The sequence below is a fragment of the Leptinotarsa decemlineata genome, unplaced genomic scaffold (genome assembly GCF_025532065.1).
Source record: "Leptinotarsa decemlineata unplaced genomic scaffold, Ldec_3_MD MMD2_tig00003335_RagTag_RagTag, whole genome shotgun sequence".
NCBI classification, from domain to species: domain Eukaryota; kingdom Metazoa; phylum Arthropoda; class Insecta; order Coleoptera; family Chrysomelidae; genus Leptinotarsa; species Leptinotarsa decemlineata.
Window position 1 is genome coordinate 4,561,573 of NW_027412587.1, and position 21,930 is coordinate 4,583,502.

The 21,930-nt window shown below is 39.2% G+C and overlaps 1 protein-coding gene across 6 annotated transcripts in view; it reads right to left on the bottom strand.

Moving 5' to 3' along the window:
* Positions 1-21,930, bottom strand: part of LOC111508053 (uncharacterized) — a 270,025-nt gene that overhangs the window by 6,012 nt on the left and 242,083 nt on the right. For all 6 annotated transcript variants that reach the window (XM_074177977.1, XM_074177980.1, XM_074177981.1 and 3 more), the window contains 4 exons: positions 13,585-14,087; positions 8,468-13,434; positions 5,637-5,803; positions 619-833 (listed from right to left, as the gene is read on the bottom strand). In XM_074177977.1, coding sequence (XP_074034078.1) covers positions 619-833; positions 5,637-5,803; positions 8,468-13,434; positions 13,585-14,056 — 5,821 coding nt within the window. In that variant the 5' untranslated portion in view covers positions 14,057-14,087. The remainder of the gene's footprint in view (positions 1-618; positions 834-5,636; positions 5,804-8,467; positions 13,435-13,584; positions 14,088-21,930) is intronic.

A 21,930-nucleotide genomic window follows, 5' to 3' on the forward strand; every position in this document is an offset into this window, starting at 1 on the left:
GTTGTGAAGCATTTGTCAGGAGTTTCAAAAAGATGTGTCACAAGACCCCCTTTCCATTTAATTTTTTCCCAGATGGCGCCCAGTCGCCATCTTGAAAGTTTTATCTGCCAATTTCATGCATTAATTTCATTATCCCAAATTTCAATTTTTTGAGTTGACCCTTTCAAAAAATAAAAGGGTGGGGGACATTGAAGAAATGCTCTGTATAATTTGACAATATGCCTCATGGGTTCTAAAAAGGTCATCTTGGTAGTATAGGACCACATGAGTAAAGCAGACACAGGTAGAATTTTGTGTGTTTTCAGTGAAATATCGTCTACTGCAGATGTTTTATTTTCAGTTATGTCTTTCATAGCTTTTTTCAGTTCTTCAATGTTCTTCTCTTTCTGTATAGTTATTGTGAATAAGTATCAATCAGTGAGAATAGAAATGAGCCCATGAGGCTACAGTATTTTCCATAAACTTGAAAGAAATTTACAAATCCAACTGTTACCAAGTAGAAAACTAGTCAGAACAAGAATTCAATCAGGTTGTCGTGTGATGACTAGAATTAACTAAATCAGTCGGTGACATGGATCATATTCATGATTTCAGAATATACCACGTGTTTATACTTACCGAGTACGGAAGCGGGTCCAAAGGAGATCCACTGCGAACTAGGTTCGCCTTCGATGTCATTCAAATGATTTTTGAGAAAGTCTTTGGTCACTTCGTCGTTCGTCAATGCCAAAGGCGTCATTCCAGAATAAGTTGCCAGCGTCGGATCAGCACCATATGACAAGAGTAACCTTGCTATCTCGACAAAACCATTTTCAGCAGCTTCGTGGAGTGGCCTGAAAATTCAATATGTTGGGTGAAATCCTTCCATTGACGTAATTTTTGAAGGAATGGATAATTTCTAATTTACCTACTAAGCATTAATATCAACTGGATTGCAAACTATATTTTTCTTGATTTTTGGGTCCACTTGATTTTCCTTCCATAGTACTATCGACTTTTATTTTACTTTATTACTTCATGACATATACTTTTCAAATCTTTTCAACTATATATACTTTGTTCAAAAAATAGTCCTCCTCAGATATAATACAAATTACTTCTTATATGCAGTTTTTGGTATGTCCTTGAGCTTTCTCAATGATTCGAGTTTTATCTCCTCAATCGTCTCATAACGCCGTCCTTTCATGGGTCTCTTCAATTTTGAGAACAGGAAAAAGTCGCAAGGAGGCAAATCTGGTTAATACGGTGGTAGGGGCACGATTACAGAGTTGTTTTTGGCCAAAAACGCACAGGTAATGACGGGTGAGCAGGTACATTATCGTGATGGAAAAGTCATAAATTGTTTTTCTACAATACCGGACGTTTCTTTTGTATCGCAAGCGGAGCATAACTTCAAGATAATTCTCTTTAAATAAATTGATGGATGTAGCCGTTACTACGTGGTAGGAAAACATAATGAAGAAAAGAGAAATGAAACTTTCTATGTTTTTTACCACTTTTATTTGTAACTAACGTAACTGCAAGTTCGTCCTATACGGACATTTTCAAACTAATACAATGAACTACCAATGGTTCATTACATTAGCCTTCATATACACCTCTAGGTATTAATAGAGGCACTTGGCTTGATTGAGTACCTGAATTTACAGTTCAGAATGCCGATGTGCCAATTTAAAAACCGGTGAGTAAACCTAATCGATTTGATCATTCAACAGGTTGCACTCGCAATGTTTATGTGAATTTCCAAGGATTCTAAATAATTGAGTTTATAACCCTTCCTTGCATAGTGCAAAATTTCCGTATCGTTTAGATTCGGAAACTTGTGGTTGCATGCAGGTCCGTAGCGAAAAGAAAAACCAGGGGGTGGAGGGAATCCAAATTTTCCCAACCCCACCAGCAAAATTTACCAACTTTCGAAAAAATGAAAGCCGAGGGATTAGTTACTACTATAATATATTAATTTTCTTACTTAGCTATCCAAAGATTGGCTGATTGCTTATGCTCATTAGGGTATGCACAAAAAAAAATAAATTTTGGTATTATTCCACTTTGGACCAAGGTTCTTCGTCTTCCACCATATCCACCATGTATAGGAATATTCAATAGTTACAAATGAAAGGAAACAACACTTAAATAATATTGTGCTTATTGTTTTCTACTATTATTTTTTCTATCTTCACGGCCCGAATTTCCCAACTTTTCCAAGTCGAAAAAACAGCGAAAAGTTGGGAATTTCGTAAAATCGTCACTTAAAAATTTGTTCTCTGTTCTCTTACTTGGGAGAAACTAAACTTTTTTGAAGTTTTCAAACAACTCAGAATTTCAAAGTATGGGATCTCCAAGTTATGCATGTTGGGAAATCCCGACTTTCTCCTGGTTCTTTCCCTTTTTTTATCACCTCTTCCTTTCTTCTCTCTCATTTTTATTTTTTAATTTTTATTCATTTTTTTACTATTATTTTTTTCAATCTTCACATCCCAAAATTTACCAACTTTTTCCCAAGTCGAAAAAGCAGGGGGGAGGCTCCCCCATCCCCCCTTGGCGACGGCCCTGGTTGCATGCCAAGGAATGGTTTGAAAACGTGGAATCATTTTTTCCTAGTCTGAAGGACCTTTCATGTTCAGCACACCGTTTTTGGAAATTTCGACCACATTGTCACATATAAACACTATTATACTCCGGACACTTAAGCTTATAAACTCCAGATTTCTCCAAATTGCCCACCTTATCTTTGGCATTGAAAAGAAAATGAGATAACTTGGCATGTGGTCTGAATGTCACTTACACATTATTTTTTCTGAAGAAACCAGCAATTATCTCTGTTCTTTTTCCAAAATATGTTAGAGTTACCCATTTCTTGATTTCTGGTTGTTTGACCTGAGGGTATATTAATCTGTTTCCTGACTAACTTCTGGATAGTATCTTGTTGAAACCACTATTATGACCTATCTGTGTAATTATATCAATTTCCCTAGCTACATTGTTAGCAGACAAAGGCAGTGAGAATGCTCTGTGCAACATTGAATTGTAGGCTGCTAATTTATGACTGTCTGGATGGAAAGAATCGCTTGGGATGGTGATGTCTGTATAGCTAATTGAAATTTGAGTTCAATGTTTTCAGAAAACCTAGCTATACAGACATCACCATCCCAAGCGATTATTTCCATCCAGACAGTCATAAATTAGCAGCCTACAATTCAATACTGCACAGAGCATTCTCACTGCCTTTGTCTGCTAACAATCTAGCTAGGGAAATTGATATAATTACACAGATAATGGTTTCAGCGCAGATACTATCCAGAAGTTAGTCAGGAAACAAAGCCGGAATTTAACTCACAGCTTAGTATACCCTCAGATCAAACAACCAAAAATCAAGAAATGGGTAACTCTAACATATTCTGGAAAAAGAATAGAGATAATTGCGGGTTTCTTCAGAAAATACAATGTGGAAGTGGCATTCAGACCACATGGCAAGTTATTTCATTTCCTTTACAAAGCGAAGGATAATTTGGACGAGTTGGAGAAATCTGGAGTTTATAAACTCAAGTATCCAGAGGGTAATAGTGTTTATATGGGACAATGTGGCCGAAATTTCCATGAACAGTATGCTGAACATAAAAAGTCCTTTAGATTAGAAAAAAATGATTCCACGTTTTCAAATCATTCCTTGGCATGCAACAAGTTTCCGAATCGAAACAATACGGAAATTTTGCACTATACAAGAAAGGGTTACAAACTCAATTATATACAATCCTTGGAAATCGATTCAGTTCACTCACCGGTTTTCAAATTTGCACATCCGCATTGTGAACTGTAAATTCAGGTACTCAATCAAGCCCAGTACCTCTATTAGTGCCTACAGGAGTATATAAGGGCTAATGTAATGAACCATTGTTAGTTTATTGTATAAGTTTGAAATGTCCGTATAGGACGAAACTGCAGTAACGTTAGTTACAAATAAAAGTGGTAAAAAGCATAGAAAGTTTCGTCTTCATAATTATCTTTATTAACCGTACGACTATGTGGCAAGAACTCCTGATGCACTACGCCACAGTAATCGAAGAAAATAGTGAGCAGAACCTTGGCATTTGATCGATTTTGGCGTGCTTTTTTTGGTCTTAACTATGCTGGGCTCTTCCGTTGGGACAATTGGTATCGATGTCATAACCACATACCCTATACCCATGATTCGTCACCAGTTATGACTCTTTTAGGCAAATCTTGATCGCCTTTGATGTCATTCAACAATTCCTGAGCGATAGTCATGTGAAGGTTTTTTTGGTCAAAATTATCAGAGTACTATTAGGACATATTTTAATTAGACTTGTATCTGACTCTCATGGCATTTTATGTAATCAATATTGGATACTTTTCAAATATATTCTTATCGATTAAATAAAACTGGCCAGTACTTGATGAAAACCCATATTAAAACTCATTAATACAATTCATTGCATTCATTCACCATAAAGAGTTTTACAAAACCCATGACACGTTTCACTATACAATAGCTTTCTCAAGCGTTGATAGTAAGTTACTTCTAAATTGAAACTATTTCATACTTTTACCTATTACCTACTTATTTACCTACTTTCTGATAAATCTACCAGAAAACGTCCAATATAAATTCATTAACTATATGAATAAATTAAATTTCCGGACATAACCTAATTATACATTCTTACTGGCTATTTTCATAAAAGTGTTGTAGTGTGCTATATAGATACAATTGTTTTTGTTATCTTTTTCTGACTTTTTGTTCAGTAACTATTTGAAATTTTATTCAACAAACTCGCAATGTATATAATTTTAGAGTATTATTTGAGAACATTATTCGAATAGTTATTACCTGAGTAAGTAGTGATAGCTAGAATGTGTAATGTTTTTTTTATTATTTTTACCAAGCTTTGTCAATAAGATATGAAACTTCAGACAATAAAGCCTATTTTGACTTTGACTTACAATAAAGAGTGGAGTATTTCTTTGAATTTTTGAAAGCTGAGTTTGAATCTAATAATTGTTTTCAAATAAAGAAAACATGTCAATCCATTATTTTGAAAATCAAGATTGCAGTTTTTCTACTCGAATTTCTTCTTTGTGCCTATATTGGAAAGAAATATCTGGGAAGGCACTTTATAGTTTTATGACTCAGTGAAGGTTTCAATCATATGATTAATTAATGATTAGAAAACAAAATGACTTTCCAATTTATCTATCAGATAAAGTTAGAGATTAGACGAAATCAGTGTGTAAACATTGATAGGTTCAAAATGTAATGACAACACATACATGTTCCTGATATCATCAGATGGTTGATATTAGGGTCAGTTTATCATTATTCCATTGACTCCTTATGACATGTAATAGCAATAATAAATGAAAAGAAACAGTGTACCTAATGTAACATGTAACCTAATGATCTAATTTACCAAAGAAAGGCTAATTTTGGTTACATCTTGATCATATGTCTTTACTATATCTTCAGATGTTTTTTGCATCTTTTTTCACTATTACAATGTGAGTTTATCAATGCAACTTTCTATCCACTAATTACTGTGCCAACAAAATCATAATGATTTTCAACAAACTATACAATCAGGATTAAATCCGATTTCAACAAAGCATCAGCATCATACCTTATGCCCCCTTGAGCGCTTTCACTAGGATTAGCACCATATAGCAGCAAAAGTTTGGCGATTTGAAGGTGTCCTTTCGCACAAGCCCAGTGGAGCGGAGTGTAACCAGCGTTGTCTCGTGGAGATGGAGTACTCTCCATTTTTTCAAGGCAGTAAGCTGTCACGTCCTATGAAAAAATAAATTTATAAACAGAAATTCTAAGTTATTGTTCATTCATTAATCTATAGTGAATAGGGATATACAACTGAATAATTAGCACGAGTTAACTGAAACAAGTTGCTGGACCTTTATCAATGATATTGGGATGAGCACATACAAGTATAATAGTATCTCGTTTTATATTTTTTATAATTTCTTGTCACAAGTTTTTTCAAAATCGTGTAAAAACGATGGAAGTGACGTCACTAACATTTGATATGAACTTGGACTTCAATCATTAATATTGAAGTTCTGGTGATTGGGAAAAGTGCTTGTTTTTTGATCCTGTATTCTTGATGTTCTGACTAGTATGAAAGGGGGGGGGTGAATCTCGATGGCAGTGACGTCTCAATAATTTCTTAAACTTTCGATTTCCTAACGAATGAATCATTTTCTTATAGAAATAACGAATTTTATTGATTTTATAATTTTTGTTCGGAAAATGTGATTCAAAAACAAAGTATCTAAATATAAACTATAATATTCCTTTGATGTTACTAAACTATTATAATATAAATAATAATCTGATAAGTTTTAAACTTTGTTTAATCTGAAATTATTTTAGACCATAAATATATGATAGCTTTGAAGATTTCAAAGGTAAATGTAATTATTCATAAAATTGAATGTTTCTAAAGTTTCACAAAAGTTTACTTCCTTAAATAAATTATAAAGTTTTGAAATATTTTTTTCACATTTAAAATTTCGGGAGTGTTATGCATCGTCATATAAAAGTATTCACCAAATATAGGTAACTAACAGAGCCCTCCCTATTCTGTAATATTTGTAGTCAATACATTTTTTTACAAAAAATAACATTGTTTGAATGCTTCAAAATTCTATTTCATGACTTTTGTTAGTGCTAAAAGTAAGATTCTTTAAGCTTTTCTTTCAATGTATATAACATGTTAATTGAAACTTAGTAATCATATAGAATTTTGTACTAATCTATTGGAGAGTGTCATGAATTTTGATTAGTATGATTGAAATTCAGTTTGTTGACATTTAAAGATAATTTTTCCTCCATCAATAGACGATTTTTTGCTTAAGAGTTCCAAAGTATCTTGTTCAGTTGAAAAAGATAATACTTGCAAAATATATAACAAAAGATCAATACATAATTGTTGCTAGCGACCTGTCCCGGCTCCGCACGTGTGCAATGCTGATACTAAATATACATATAAACGTGTGCAATTGCTGTTATTCATCTATAGGGCGAATCGCGGTCTTCGACGCGCTATTTATAGGAAAGCACCGCCGGCCCCGGGTCGGTACCGCCGCAACTGCTATGGCCCTGCATTTTCAATCTGTAATATCTTCGAATATATTCATTTAAATTACAAATTAAAAAGGGCCATTTCGATCAGTATTCATTGCACAATGTATTTAAGGTACTTAATTGGATAAGAATTAGTGCTGTATTGCGTAAAATCGCTTCGTAAATAAGCCTCTGTTTCTCGAGGAAAAACAATGATTATTGTAGGTTATCCCTAAAAGATAAACAAATACCATCGCGGACTTTCTTGTAGACCTTTTCAAAGTGTACAATACTGTAGTATATTTTTTTATCTATCTCGTAGGGTTCAGCCAGCGTTTGCAATGTAAGCGCAAAAATGTGTTTAATTACGACATCACATTTGAAACTTCTAAAATTATACATATAAACGTTTCTCTTGAATCACTCTATTCATTAAAGAACCCGCATCAAAATCTGTTGTGTAGTTTTGAAGATCTAAGCATACATAGAGACAGACAGCGGGAAGCGACTTTGTTTTACACTATGTACTTATACGGAATTGCTCCATATAAGAATGAACCAACATCTCTATGATAATCATGAATGGCAGTTGATATTGACAATACATGAAAAACATATTCAATTACAAAACAAAAAATGGAGAAATTGAATATTTCATATAACACCTCTCCTAGTTTTTCCATACAGTAGGAATGAGGAAATACCTGTCAAAAAACAACCACTTGTCTGGCTAATACCACTTCGGATACTGAATAACATCTGACAAGACCTTTTTGGATAGATGTCGTTTTTTAATGTCTATATTCATCGTTTTTTCTCTTTCATATTTTCACAGGAAAATATTGGGGCATATTGGTCGGTCGGTAGCCAAGCGGTTCGGCGTGGTTGCTTTGTTCACTCACTCGAATTGACTGCCGTGTTGGTCGGTGGTTCAAGCCCTAGTCTGAACGATCGATCTTCACTTGCTATCGTTTAACCCGTGTTATGAATCACACGTTAAAAGGTAAGACCTCGTTAATCCTTAGCTAGCACAAGTTTCGACTTCTGAGGGTTGTCGTTCGTAGGAGTGCGACAGAAAACAGATTTCAAACAGATTGTAAAATAATGAAGGGATTTCATTCATTATTTCAATAAAGAATTGGGAATATATTCACCTTCACATGCATAACATAACCTAACCTAACCTAATAGTTTCAAATATTTCATCCGATTCAGTTTCTGTTTTATAATGATAGACAATTACTGTAGTTCAAATTGCATTTTTCAGTATTTTGAAGAACTTCAACCTAATTTTCTAGAGTTTGCGAAGATTCGTCAGCTAAACCGATTGAATATAAATATAGATGATAAAAACTTGAGCAACTAACAACATACCGTATATCCCAATCTGGCAGCTCGATGCAGATGAGTCTCTCCAATCCCTTTGTTCAGCACCCAAGTCTTAATCTCCTTCTGGATATCGTCGACAGACTCCAGAGTCTTGGATATGACAATCTTCTTCTTCTTCTTCTTCTCGCCGCCCTCATTCTCCGCGTTCTCCTTTTTCACTTTCTTCTTCTTCCTGATATAATCGAAACCGGAGCTCAGCTTCCGGCGCATTTTACCGAACTTGCCTCGCCGCTTACCAGAGACACTCCCGTCATCTCCGTCTGCGGAAGGCGTTTCGGACTTGGTCGTGACACCCCCCAGACTCCTTGTGTCATCTTCGGCGACGGTCTCGTCCTCCAGCTCAGTCTTGATAGTCTTTTCCACTATAGCCCTAAACAAACTGTCATCCTTCTTCTTTTCTTTGACGGAAACTTCGACAGGCTTCGCTACGACATCTGACACCTTCTCCGCGAGTTCGCTTTTCTTCTCCAATCGTATCACGAGGTTACAGGCATTGTCGTCTAAAATCTCTTCTTTGATTTGAATGTCGTTCAAGCAAGTAACCGGCGGGGCGGAAGCGGGTCGGTCTTCCCCGAATACCTCTTTGATCGTGGCTCTCTGTTTCTGCACCCTGGTTTCCCTTCTGGTCCGTGACTTTAGCACCACCGTAGCGAACTCGTTGACGCCGACGATATTGTTCGAGCTCTTTATAAAAGCATCCTTGAAGTTGTTGATGGTCGTCTGCCGGAAGCCCAGAAGAGGAGATTCGCTTTTGATCACCGGTGAATTGGACAGCTTCTTCGTTTCCTTCGAGTTTTCCTCTTTTATCTCCAAGCTAGGTGTCGGCAGCAACTCTACCGGGTTGTCGGCTTTCGGGATGACCTTCGGGCTGTGGTCGTCTTTTCTCTTGTACTTCTTTTTCTTCCTACCGCCGCACTTTTCGAGCAGTTTGTCCAGGATCGACCGCTCCTTGGCCGTATTCGGTAGGCTCCGCACCGAAGTTCCTCCCTCTGAGTCGTAGTTAGTCTTTTTGTTAAAGATGTTGAAACTGGAGTTTGATTCGTTATCGCTTTCTAGAGGTTCGGATTTGATATTCTTTATCTTGAATTTTCCGTCTCTGGGACTATCTTTGTCGTCCGTCGGAATGGAAGTGGTTGGAGACTGAGGACACGGATCCAAATCTGGCAACGAAGTAGAAAGTCTATGGAATTGTGGTGGCCTCGATACTTGGATAAGTGAGGGAGGCATTCGAAGCGATTTTTTGTACTTGAACTCGCCCTCCTCCCAGCCGGGGTAAAACCCGGAGCCGTCTCCAAAGCATGGCTTTTTCGATGGCCGAGCTATCGGGAGTATATCAGGCGTCTTTTGGGGTGACTGGGTTTCTTTGCTGTCCTGCAATGACTCCTGTTCCGGTTTGACCTCTTCCGGTTTCACCTCTTCCGATTTCACCTTTTCCGGTTTCACCTCTTCCGGAGGCTTCGGTTCTTGGACCTCAGGTTTTTCTTCGATTTTATCCACCGTCTCAGTTTCGCTATCACTGGAAGAAACCAGCCTTCTCCTGACGCCGCGTTTCTTATTCAGAAACACTCGATCCTCCTCTTTATTCTCATTTTCGTTCGACATTAGAACGTCCGTTATCAGATCGCTAGATACGTCTCCAACTTTTGATTCGGATCCAGTCTCCAAATTGCTTCTGATCGATTCCAATGTTGACTCCAGCACGGAATCCAAAGTCGTCTCCAAAGGAACGGCTTCCTCAGTTTTCATCTCGCTCAAATCTTCCTTGGATTCTTCTTTCGACTCTTCTTCGACCTCCTCCGTTTCTTTTACCTCCCCTTCGAGCGGTTGCTCTCTAGTAACGCTCTCCAACATGGCCAGCACTTCAGGCTCAACGGTCTTTTTCTTCTTATTACATTTCTTTTTGATGGCGCCACTCTTCAGTTGCTCGACGAAATTATCACAGAGTTGAGCGAAAATATCATCGCTAGGACTCGGCGGCGGAGGAGAAGACTCTTCCTTCACCTCGATAATGGGAGTGCTTTGTTTGGTCGTCTTTCTGCCCTTCCGCATCGCTTCCAGCGACTCCCTGCCGGCGTCATTCTCCGAGTCAGAGTCCGGGAAATCGAATACGGACGTCTCCGACGAGCTTCTCAAGCCCGACTTGTCTCTGTGCGGCACGCCGAGGTTGTTGAGGTCCTCTTCATTTCTGCTGAAGAGCCTCTTTCGGGGCGCAAAAGCCTGGCGTTGTTCCTTGGAAGGTTTCGGAGGACTTGTACTACCTGGGGTACTGCTTGCGTTAATGAACATTTGTGGCGCGTCTTGCTTCATGGGCGATTTCAACTGGTTCTCGATGATATCCTGCAGCTGACTCTTGTTGTTGCAGACGACCTCCGTGGCGCCCTGCTTCAACTCGCCTTTTGTTCGTATCCGCGCCGCTAAAAAAGCTGCAGCTGCCAGACCGTCGTAGTCAGAGCCCACATTGTTGTTGATGACGGTGTCCATCGGCTTGACGGGTTTGCCGCTCTCGAAATTGACAGAGTCAATGGCTTTCGGAAGGTGGAACTTGTACATCGACGCCATGTTTCCGCTCTCCGGAAAACTGGTCGGCGTAAAGGGCGACACGTTGTTCCTGTTGACGAATCCCGGCTTGGGTTGCAGCGGCGCTGTGACATCAGTGGACGGGTGCTGGACGTCGGAGCGTGGATGCTGCGCTAGGTTGTCATTGGACTTGAGTTGTTCCAGCTTTTTCTGCTCCTTGACTGCTCTCACCTCCAAGCTGTTTCTTAGTAGACTCAACACCTTCTTATCAACAGGTCCAGAAAAATTACTCTTTGAATTCGCCAAATTAGATCTCGAACTAGACTGCAAGTATGCGTTTGACGGCTGCTGTTGAGAATAGCCGGTGTAAGTTGGATATTGGTGAGCCGCAGGAGATGGCACATAAGTCTGGCAATGATTAGTTTGCGTCTGGTACTGAGTACACCGCGCTGTGTTCTCATAACTCTGCTTTTGGTATCCGGCGTACAAATCTTTCGCCTTTTCCTGGTAGACGCCGTTGACCATAGGCGTCGTTTTGCTGGACGGAGACGCTAGCTGGGCTTGCTGCTGCTGCTTATAGTTGGACAATCTCTCTTCGATTTGTAAATCTATGGACTGCCGCCATGTGTCGGCCACCTTAGGCACCTTATTGGGGATCAATGCCGGTGTTACATCGGACGGCCTCTTCCTCAACAAGTCGCTTTGACTAACTCGGGACACATTGTTCGGAGTAACCTTCGGGGCTGCTTGCACATACGAGTTGGCGTGAGCCGTAGCGGGTACCGACACTGCAGAGTACCTATACGGTGGAGATTTCATTTCAGGAATTAGTCTACTATTGGAATGGGCTTTTTCAGGTAGTACGTTGTGTCTAGGCTCTTCAACAGGTCGCCTAGGTTGACTCAGCGACGGGACGTTGAAATTAGGCCGGAATTCTACTTTTGGAGCAGTGGCGGTCGGCAACTGTGCCGATCTCTGTGCAAGATTTCGTTGAAACGAACTATAGTCCAGTTGGGGATAGTTGTGAGCGGAAATTGACTGGGAGGACCTCTGGTTATGATAGAACTTGTTTCTAGCTTCATGTTCAGCGTCTCCTAATGTCGAATCTGCCGGCGTTCTGACGGTCTTTACTGACAGGTCTAGTGGTTTCGCAGTCCGACTGTTTGGGCTCTGGTCCAAGGAGTTGGAGGCAGCGAGCTCGCTACTAGTTTGAGCCCGAGGTAACGCCTGCGCGGCCTGCTGATGGTACTGCTGACCCGTAAAGTAGCTCGTGGTATTACTGGAAGCAGTCATTATTACTTGGCTGCAAGACTGTGTGGTCACAACACTCGGCGCATGTTGATACTGGGGAGTCGTGTACTGATAGCTGGACTGATAGCTGGACACTGGCGCCACCACTGGGTTTGGCTGTATGATGGAACTGACGGAAGCAGGAGTTCCGCCCCTCGACAATGAACTCGAACTGAAAGTTCGGGTACGCGATGTCGTACTGTTCACGTTCCTCGCGGTTTCTCTGCTGGCGCGACTGGAATGATAATTTGATATGGCGGCGATGGGTGGCAGGTTGTGCGTCGTTCTCACACCTTGTTCATTAACGCCACTTCTCGAACTTGCCTGCTCTTCTTGCCTTGAATTCGCGTAAACCGACTGGTGGCTCTGCTGCGGAGAGTAAATGTGCTTGTAGTAAACGCTTTGTTGGTGCTGTTGGCTCGATGTCGGGTAAGACTGCTGCGGTCCCGGTTTGTAGTTCGTATTGCTAGGTGCAGTTTTCGTCTGCGGGTAGTAGGAACGCGTCTGTTGAAAGCTGTAGCTTTCCGAGGCCTGTGGGTACTGCTGTTGCTCTCTCGGAGACGTTATAGGAACTAACTGTTCCTGTGAGGGAATTCTGGGAACGGATTGTTCTCGCGACGGCACTCTCGGAACGGATTGTTCCCGCGATGGCACTCTCGGTACTATTTGCTCGCGAGAAGGCGCTCGAGGCTGCTGAGGTGAAGGAACTTGGTGATAGGGCGAGTGCGCTTGGTGGTATGGAGAACCGCTAGAGGTAAGCGTTTGGTACTGTGGAAAATTCGATGGAGCTTCTCTGGCGTGTGGTCGGGAGAATTGAAACTGTTGTTGCTGCTGTGAAAGAGGCGACTGTTGCGATCTGGGAGATTGTGGCAAACGTGGAGATTGTTGTAAACGTGGAGACTGTTGCGAATATTGTTGCTGAGGAGGTTGCGAATGTTGTTGTTGATGAGTTTGCGAATGCTGTTGTTGGTGAGGTTGCGAAAGTTGTTGATGAGAGTGCTGCTGGTGTAACATTTGATGCGGTGATTGTTGATGTTGTTGAGATTGCTGAGGCTGCTGCTGATGCTGCTGCACATGCGGTGATTGTTGATGCTGATGCAATTGTTGTGACATCTGAGATGTCTGATACTGTTCCTGGTAAGATCCTAAAACAACACCTATTATATTAAACGTGAAAAGAGAAAACAATTTTCATCAAAAGCTTCACATAAGGTATTTATTATAAGAATTTTTTTGAAAACAGCCAACAGCGGTCTCGAGTTTTTCAAGGTTGTGCATTAAGACCAAAGCCTTACCCGTATACGAAGTCCTGCTCGTTTCTGCTGTCAGATTTGGAGTATACTGCGATGAGTGGGAAGGCGGTCTGGAAGAGTCCGAACTATGAGAAGGCGGCCTGTGAACGGGAGTGTGCTCCCTAGTCTGCGGTTGCTGCTGCTGCTGTGGATGGGCCAGCTCCCTAACAGATTCAGAAGACTGAGGGGGAGGCCAATAAGCGTTCGAAGACTGGGCCATCGTCCTGTTGACGCTCCCCTGATCATTTCGGATGTGCGTTTCGGTAGAGTAGGCCGGACTGTTCCGCTGAAGCTGTTGATCTGTCGAATACGTAGCCGGACTGTTTCTGAGGTGCGGATCCGAGGAGTACACAGGGTTACTACGGAGGTGCGACTCCGAAGAGTAGGCGGGGCTCACCGTCGAGCCGCTGCCCGTTGGCAGCCCCTGGAAGTATTGTCGCGCCCCCTCCAATACGTTGGAGAACGTAACATCCATGACCTGCAGGGCTAGCCTGCTGCGAACTTATCTAAAACAAAAAAAAGGGGACTCATTTACTTTACAATGACAGACAAGCGAATATGTTTGATTTTGAACCACAACTGACGTCAACGTTCATTTGAAGTCAACATTGTGAAAAAATATTTCTTTTAATTTCTACTGCAGATGAACTGACATTCAAATCTTTCACGACAGGAAGTCAAATAGAAACTATAGTTATCCTGGATAGGTAACCATGTCCCAATAAAAAGATTGGATCTGATCGTTTCGCCCGTAGCTGCTCCAGTTGGCAGCAATGCGTTGCGACCTCATTATTAACGAGTCACAGAGTAAAAGATCACAATGATTCGCTGCTAACCATTGCTGAATATGTTCGGAGCTAATCTCTAAGCTGAAACTCTAGCTGCAGAATAATAAGGTTTAAATTTTAACTTCTCCGATATCATTTCGAGTTTATCTAAGGGCAAACATATTTAACTTAAAAACAAGTAAAATATAAAACAGAATTGAAGAAAACATAAAACACAGAACGGCTGAAACAAAACTTATCACTTACTTTTGAAATAAAATAGATCACAATGAAAATTAAAATACTTTGGAAGGTAAAACGTTATATAAAACGAGATATTTCTTATTTCACTGCTGAAATCGAATACCAAAATCATCACTTTATGCGATGCTTGCCTAACTATTTTCAAGATTTTGACAGTACTATACATTATAAATAATAACAGCCCCAAATGGAGTCTATGCGAAACAATCATCACACCCGTAGCAGAAAAACTTTCTTTCAAGCTTTCAAACCAATGTTATCATTCACACAACTCAATTAGAATAGACATTTATGTGCGGCAAAACAAACGGTTCGAATAATTTTAGAGAGGAAAAGCAAAAGAGTTAGTCTGGAAGAAGGATATGCCCATCAATTTTCCCGTTGTTTGGAAAAAATATTAGTTTCTTTCCCCTTTACCGACTCTAATATACTTCGTTTATTTATGGCATTTGTAGAACAGAAAACCCGCAGTCTAGACTCATACATAAATGCTATCAATGAGATTAGAGAAAGCTCAGCAATAAAGTCTTGAAAGTTTCGAAATAACCATCATTAAACAGAATCTCGAAATACAATTACGATTATCATTTTAACCATCAGAGAGCCACACTGACTATTTCCAGAGTCCCCATATCAAATCGAGCTTCATTATCATTATTGTTGTTTGGTTTACCTTCAACGAACAAATACAATTTATTATTATTCTTTTATAAACATAAAACCATTATTATCACTGGTTCACCACCCCATCATTTCATTAGTTATGAGTTATTTTACCTAAAACAATTCAATGAATTACTGCAAGTGAATGACTCACCAAATTATTAATAGTAGAGTCTCACGCACCATTATGTTGCGATACCCCGAGCGATCGACCAAATAAATCGTTACGGGGGACGTATGATAATTAAGTCAATGAAAACATCTACTACGTCAACTTGAGTCGAGAAATTTTTCAAAGAAATTGGCAAATTTCCTCAAACAGGTCAACAGAAAACAATATTTTGCATTTGTCGGGTTTCTCTCTTCTCAGTATTATAGTATTGACAAATTGCAAATAATATAAAGATGATAATATTTATTAAATAAGAGTACATCACAAGTGATGTAAATTCCGCTAACTCAAGTAATAAAATGATAATAGATGCTTCTTCAGAGGTGCTTTCATGGACAATTTTGAAAGCGGACTGTTATCATTTATGTTCTAAACGAGATGATGGGAGGGAGAAGCCTAGAGCGAAGATATTGTTGGTTGTGATGGTGATCGAGGGATCTGGGAAGGGTGCTGTGGTATGCTTCGTTCTGGCGAGGATTGGGTTACATATTGGGTGAGAGCCTAATGTTTCTTTTTTCTATTGAACGTATCTGCATGTTTGTGGATTTCTATCGCCTCCTGTAGCCGACTATGATATCCCTCCACTAGCGCTAGTAACTTAACTCCTCCAAAGAGGATTTGGTGATATCCCTCAGAAAGTGCACGTTTCGCTATAGCTGATTTATCTGTATGATACAATTTGCTCTTTTTGGATGTTCCTTCATTTTGGTAGTTCTATCTCTTTGTAGTTTCTATGTATACTTCACCACAAAAAAATGGTATGTGATATACCCCAGCAGTTGAGAATTAGTCACTGCTATTTTTGACCGATTGTTGGTTCCTACTATAGAAATTATTTTCCTGGGTCTTGTCACTCACCTGGAATATGCATCAATTATTTGGTCACATTTGGTTATACACTAGGAAAAGTTCAAAATAGATTTTTGAGATACAGTGCTTACAAAATGCTGTTCACTACTGATAACCACGATTACTTCAACTTTATGAACTAACTGAATCTGATACGTCTCAAATCTCGTAGGATTATGAATGACATATGCTTTATTCACGAATTGATGAACGGGCCAATTACCCGTACTGAATGGTTGAAATGAATCACTTTTGATATACGAATATTTGAAATCGCAAAAACCATGATCTTTTTTCATTCGACTCCACTCAAACATTCATGGTCAGTACTCATTAATCGATCGGGAACTCATGCTTATAGGATCCCTGTTAAGGTTTCAGAAATAACTCGAACTGATATTCCAGAACGGAAATACTCACAGAGAGAGGCTGTGTAAATCCCGTTTCGGAATGCAGGATACTAATGAATACTATACTATGATACTAATCATTTAATAAGTTCACTTTATATTTGTAATTTTTTATATAGTGAGGTTACCCGTTTATATAATAAATAAATAAATCAAGGGTTCGCGGATATGAAACTAAAAAACGGGGGCATCAGTGCGGTGTAGCCAAATGTAAAAAAATACACATATGCATCGATTCTTAGCAGGAGCCAACCGCACATCTGTGATTTCATTTAGGAGACCTATATTCGTAGGAAGCAACTGACATGCCTATGACGTGGTCAGATTACATCAGTAATGACGTTGGATTGTCAGACAACAATACGTTTTATCTTTGTTTGGAGCAAATTTATACTTTTCCAGTCTATTACGCCGCGTACCGAATCAGATACTCAATGTACGGTAGATTTCGCTTCTGCCATCTGATCTGAGTAGAGCCTTACATATAAATAAGCTAATCGTCTCCTTTGCGAACCTGGACTGGTTTGGTCAAGTTTTCATTGGTGTGAGCCAGAATAAACCATCACGGATTGCAGTGGAAGGTTGAACAGACCCGCTCACTTTGGATCCACCTACCGACTTAAAATCGTCCGCCCCTCGTATCTATCAATCGATTTGGCGCAGCTTCCTTTGTTCTCTCGTAAAGGTCGAATCAGCGCGCGCTCGGTTCGATGTAGACTTATTCCGAGAACGGAAATACTCGCAGAGAGAGACTATGTAAACCCCGTTTCGGAATGCAGGAGGTCCTTAGCTCGGCAGAAATTATTATCTAGTTTGCCGATCTTTCTCTCTTTCGGTCCCGACAAGTTTGTCGGCACGATTATTCGCTGTTCTTTTGAATAATAATTAGTTGGAAATGAGGTTGGAAACAGACAAATAGATATAGTTTAAAGAATATAAATGAACAGAGACGTCAGAAAGCAAAAACGAGGCCTGAGTTTTTCAAGGTCATAGATAACTAAGATAACTAAAATGTGCATCGTTATTCTTTCGTTACAACGTTTAATATTTTTCAGTTAAAAATTGAACGTGTAGGAAATTCTCCATTCTGGGCCCCCTTCTTTTCCAAACATCAAACTTTAGACCTTCATATTTTTTCTATAGGTACATGAAAGACACTCTTCACCTCACACATTGGGAAGATCTTCTATGACACCGCAAATTGCTATAAAATCTACGACAGTTTGAAGGTAACCCGTATCATTGTTTATTGTATGGAGGTTGACGCAAAAAATTTTCGGCATTCACTCGGTGAAATCCATTCAATTTTTGCGTTTTTCGAAAAACGTATTGGAAGCTTCATATATTATGAACGACTAAACCGATTCTCAAAATCAAAGCATCAACAGAAAACAGGAAATCGTAAACCCTTCAAAATGAGTTATCAGTCGACTCACATTGAAAATATTTAGAAATGATAACTTGGTTGGTTGAATGTTTTGATAAAGTTTTTGGGTCAAAACTCATATCTGTCTTACAAACAAACTTGACATGTGTTTGGATTTTTGTATCTATTACTATTATGCAAACAAGTACATCTCACCGATAGTCATCACGAATGAAACCACAAGACCGTGTAGAGTCTATTCTGAGAATTGAATAAGTTGTGAAACTGCGATATCTGGTAATTCAAATATACCAGTTTGCGAAACGCTAGACAGAACCATTTCCAATTTGATGTAAAAATTTGTAATTACGGCAAAAAAAATATAGAATAACCACAGATTATTAGTTGTGACAACAACTGTTGGTGTGGTATAAACGTAGACACTTTACATCAAACGATAATAATGTCAATTATCCCTCTGAAAATCATGAAATTGCCGCAGAATATATAGCTAACTCAGAAATTGACATACAGCTGATTTTTTTAAGTACGTAACACCAGTACTACAGGAAAACCCTTGGTGTTCCAAGAGCGGTGCCTGTGCTAAAGTAGAAAAACGTTACCAAGAAGTTTATTCCACATAAACGCAATTCTCCAAATGAAAGAGTTCTAAAGAAGTTCGAAGTGTACTGAATTGGACCTCAAAACGATGAGCAGCCACAATCCGTCGCGAATTTCTGATATGTACCGCTCTCGAAGGAATCAAACATGCCAAGTCACTTGAACACTTCCCGTGAAAGTATCTATAGAAGAGAGACAAATTCTCAACACTCCTTCGATGTTCCAGACTATCAAGGTTGCAAGTGATGTTTACGTCTCCAATCAGGCGGATGGCTCTTTTCTGGATGGAATCCAGCAGGTTCAGGGTATGCTTAGGGACGGAGCTCCATACATGAGAACAAAGAAGGTCAAATGTGAGCTTTATGAAGCATCAGTTTTTGAGATGTGTACAGTTTTCTGGTTCGGAACAGTGTTCTAAGCTTTTGAGAAGCAGCCTTTGCAATTCCAGCGACATGATTGTGCCAAGACCAATTGGTGTCCATTTCAACCCCCAACAACTTCATCGAAGCAGGAAGCGGAATTGTCTGTCCTGACATTATTATATCCAGTTTGGAGACATTTATCTTTTTGGAGAAAACCGATGCCTGGGTTCTTGTGGCATTGAATTGAACCTGGTTACTTTCACCCCAATTCGAAATTACTTCTAGATCCTTATTAACATATGCAACCTCCTGCTGCCGGTGACGACAGCACAAGTGTTCTGTCGTCAGCAAAGCAATATATTGTATTCTTCGGTTTTTCCAATAAGTCGTTGATATACAATAAAAAGAAGGTTGGAGACAATATGGATCCCTGGGGAATACCAGCGTTGATGGTAAAAGTATTCGAGAAATATCCATCGACGGTCACTTGCAGGGAACGTTCTTTCAAGAAGCTGGAGAGAGCCATACACAAAAATGATACGATGATGAATGTATCGACTAGAAATACGTATTTATTTCTATACAGTAGCCAAGAATAAGTAATATGAATACATCGTACCTGTGTGGTGTAACTTTCATAAATGTCTTGTCGGGTATAATTTAACATCCATCGTGGTATTAGCCGAGAAAGTTTTCTCTAGCAGACATTTACCAGATCCTACTGTGTAGGAACATTGGTTGAGGTGAAGTCTTGAAATTTCATTTCGAATTTCTTAATACATTTCGGACATAAATAGTCCTTCCCCCTTAACTTTTTAAATATATCAAGGTCGGATGAAATTTACGTAAAAAGGTGTCATTTTTAGAACTTTTTGATGAGAAAGACAATAGTCCTGAATCATTCGGCGTTACTAACTTTTTTTTTTCAAATATAAAGGGTATTTTGTGATACCTCGTTTGATAGGTATTCCAATTCTCTATTCAACATTATTTTCATTTTTGGAAATCTGATAATCCGTTTCCGGGTGCTTAGCTATTTTATATTCGTTTTAAGAATCTTTAAACAAACGATGAATATTATAATTTCAAGATGAAATGTATTCAAAACTCAGTCCAGTTCATTTCAATAACTGTTCAAAATGTTTACCATATCAACATTGAAGAATATTTTCTATTTTGTTATTTTATTCAAATTCAAATAGTTTGAAAATTGAGTGGCTGAAAGAAAAGATACTACCAGTGTGATTCGAACGGGAATGGTCAGTTGAATGATGAAGTTTGACATTTGAGAAGAATTTTGAAGCAGGTGAATTCTCAAGGCTTCCTTTGCGAATGAAATAGTTCAAACACAACTGTAAAGTTATGAATTTGCTCATCTGTGATTAGTCTCAAGATAGTGAGTTATGAATCTGATCAACTGTGATTGGTTCAAAGATGTGAGTTATGAGTCATTTTAGCTAATAACTCAATAGGAAGTGGTCACATAATTAAAGTTTTTCTAATAGTCATTATTGAAACAGCATAACTGGAGATAAATTGGAATTACTGAGATTCGATATATTTATAAATATCCGTACTTCTCGTTAAAAATTAATTTTCAAAATTCCGCCAGTAATACTTTTTAAACCCCGTCAAAAATTCCATTCCATCGGGAAAAGCAAATTAATCTTCGATTTGTGAAGCGAGAAGATACGAATTTCCATTTTTTCTGGACCCTCATCACCTGTTACCGCAAAATTGAAATACAACTGACGCCGCAGAGAAACCATCAGTCGACGGAGAATGAAAAGTAGCTTCGGTCTTTTCTTTGCCTTCTCTCGTGATTAACAAACAGTAGAATTTGGGTTATCGCATCCCTCCAGAACTTCACAGACACAGTAAAACATAAAGTTCGGCGGCGCGCAACCCACAAAACGAATCGCAGCTTTCCCTAGACGTAATTACCGACTGAAGCTTTCTCTCGTTCTCAACAGTTCGAGTAAATTAGAAGTTGTCAGAGGAAAACATCACAACACGTCGTTGTCTTAAGGACAGTGTGGAAAATAGGTTGAATTCACCATTCGAAATAATCGTTTACGTTCAACTTGTAAGGCCTTTCGGCTATGGTTATAGTCAGTCAGTAAGGTTACAAAGAAAATAAACAGTTATATGCTAGTTAAGTGTGTACTATATCAGCCTGAAGTTGGGGGAACCAGAAAGAAATTCGCAACCTGGCGAAACATGACGTCATAGTCAAGCCATTTGAATTTGAACAAAATGGCTTCTACGAAGAGAAACGGTCACAGAATTCTTGACTTTGGTCCATTTCCGGTTGAAGTGGAAGGGATTTTCGGTTGTGTTTTTGTCAGAAATATCGATCCCAATAGCGTTAGTTCCAAATTTCAAAGAAACAAAGGAATGGTGGTGTACAATGATGTCATTCTCATCCGATATTGTCTTTGGGTGGTACCTTAGTTCTATCGAGCACTTGGATTTTGCTGATTCATCGATATGCCCCAGAACACAGCTACAACGGATTCGGTATACCTCCGGAGCCACCAAATGACCTCTGAGATCCTGAGCTGACCTTGACCTCTCTGATGGTTTTCGTTGGTCAGTTATTCCTCCTGAAAGTTTTGGCACGTTCTTTGTCAGATCGGTTTTGGAACCAACCTTTTTTTAAAAAAATTAATCTACGATTAATGTAGTATAAGCTCAACACCTTGTTGATAAACCCTTTTGAACTCACTTCTTTCAATGTACATACCTGTAGAAAATAATTCAACGAATAAATTAGCAGGAATAAACTTTTCCACAACACGGTCCAATTTACGAAACAGTTTTGCTGAATAATTTTCATATGTTCGAGACTTTCATTAAGCCATTACGCCGTTCG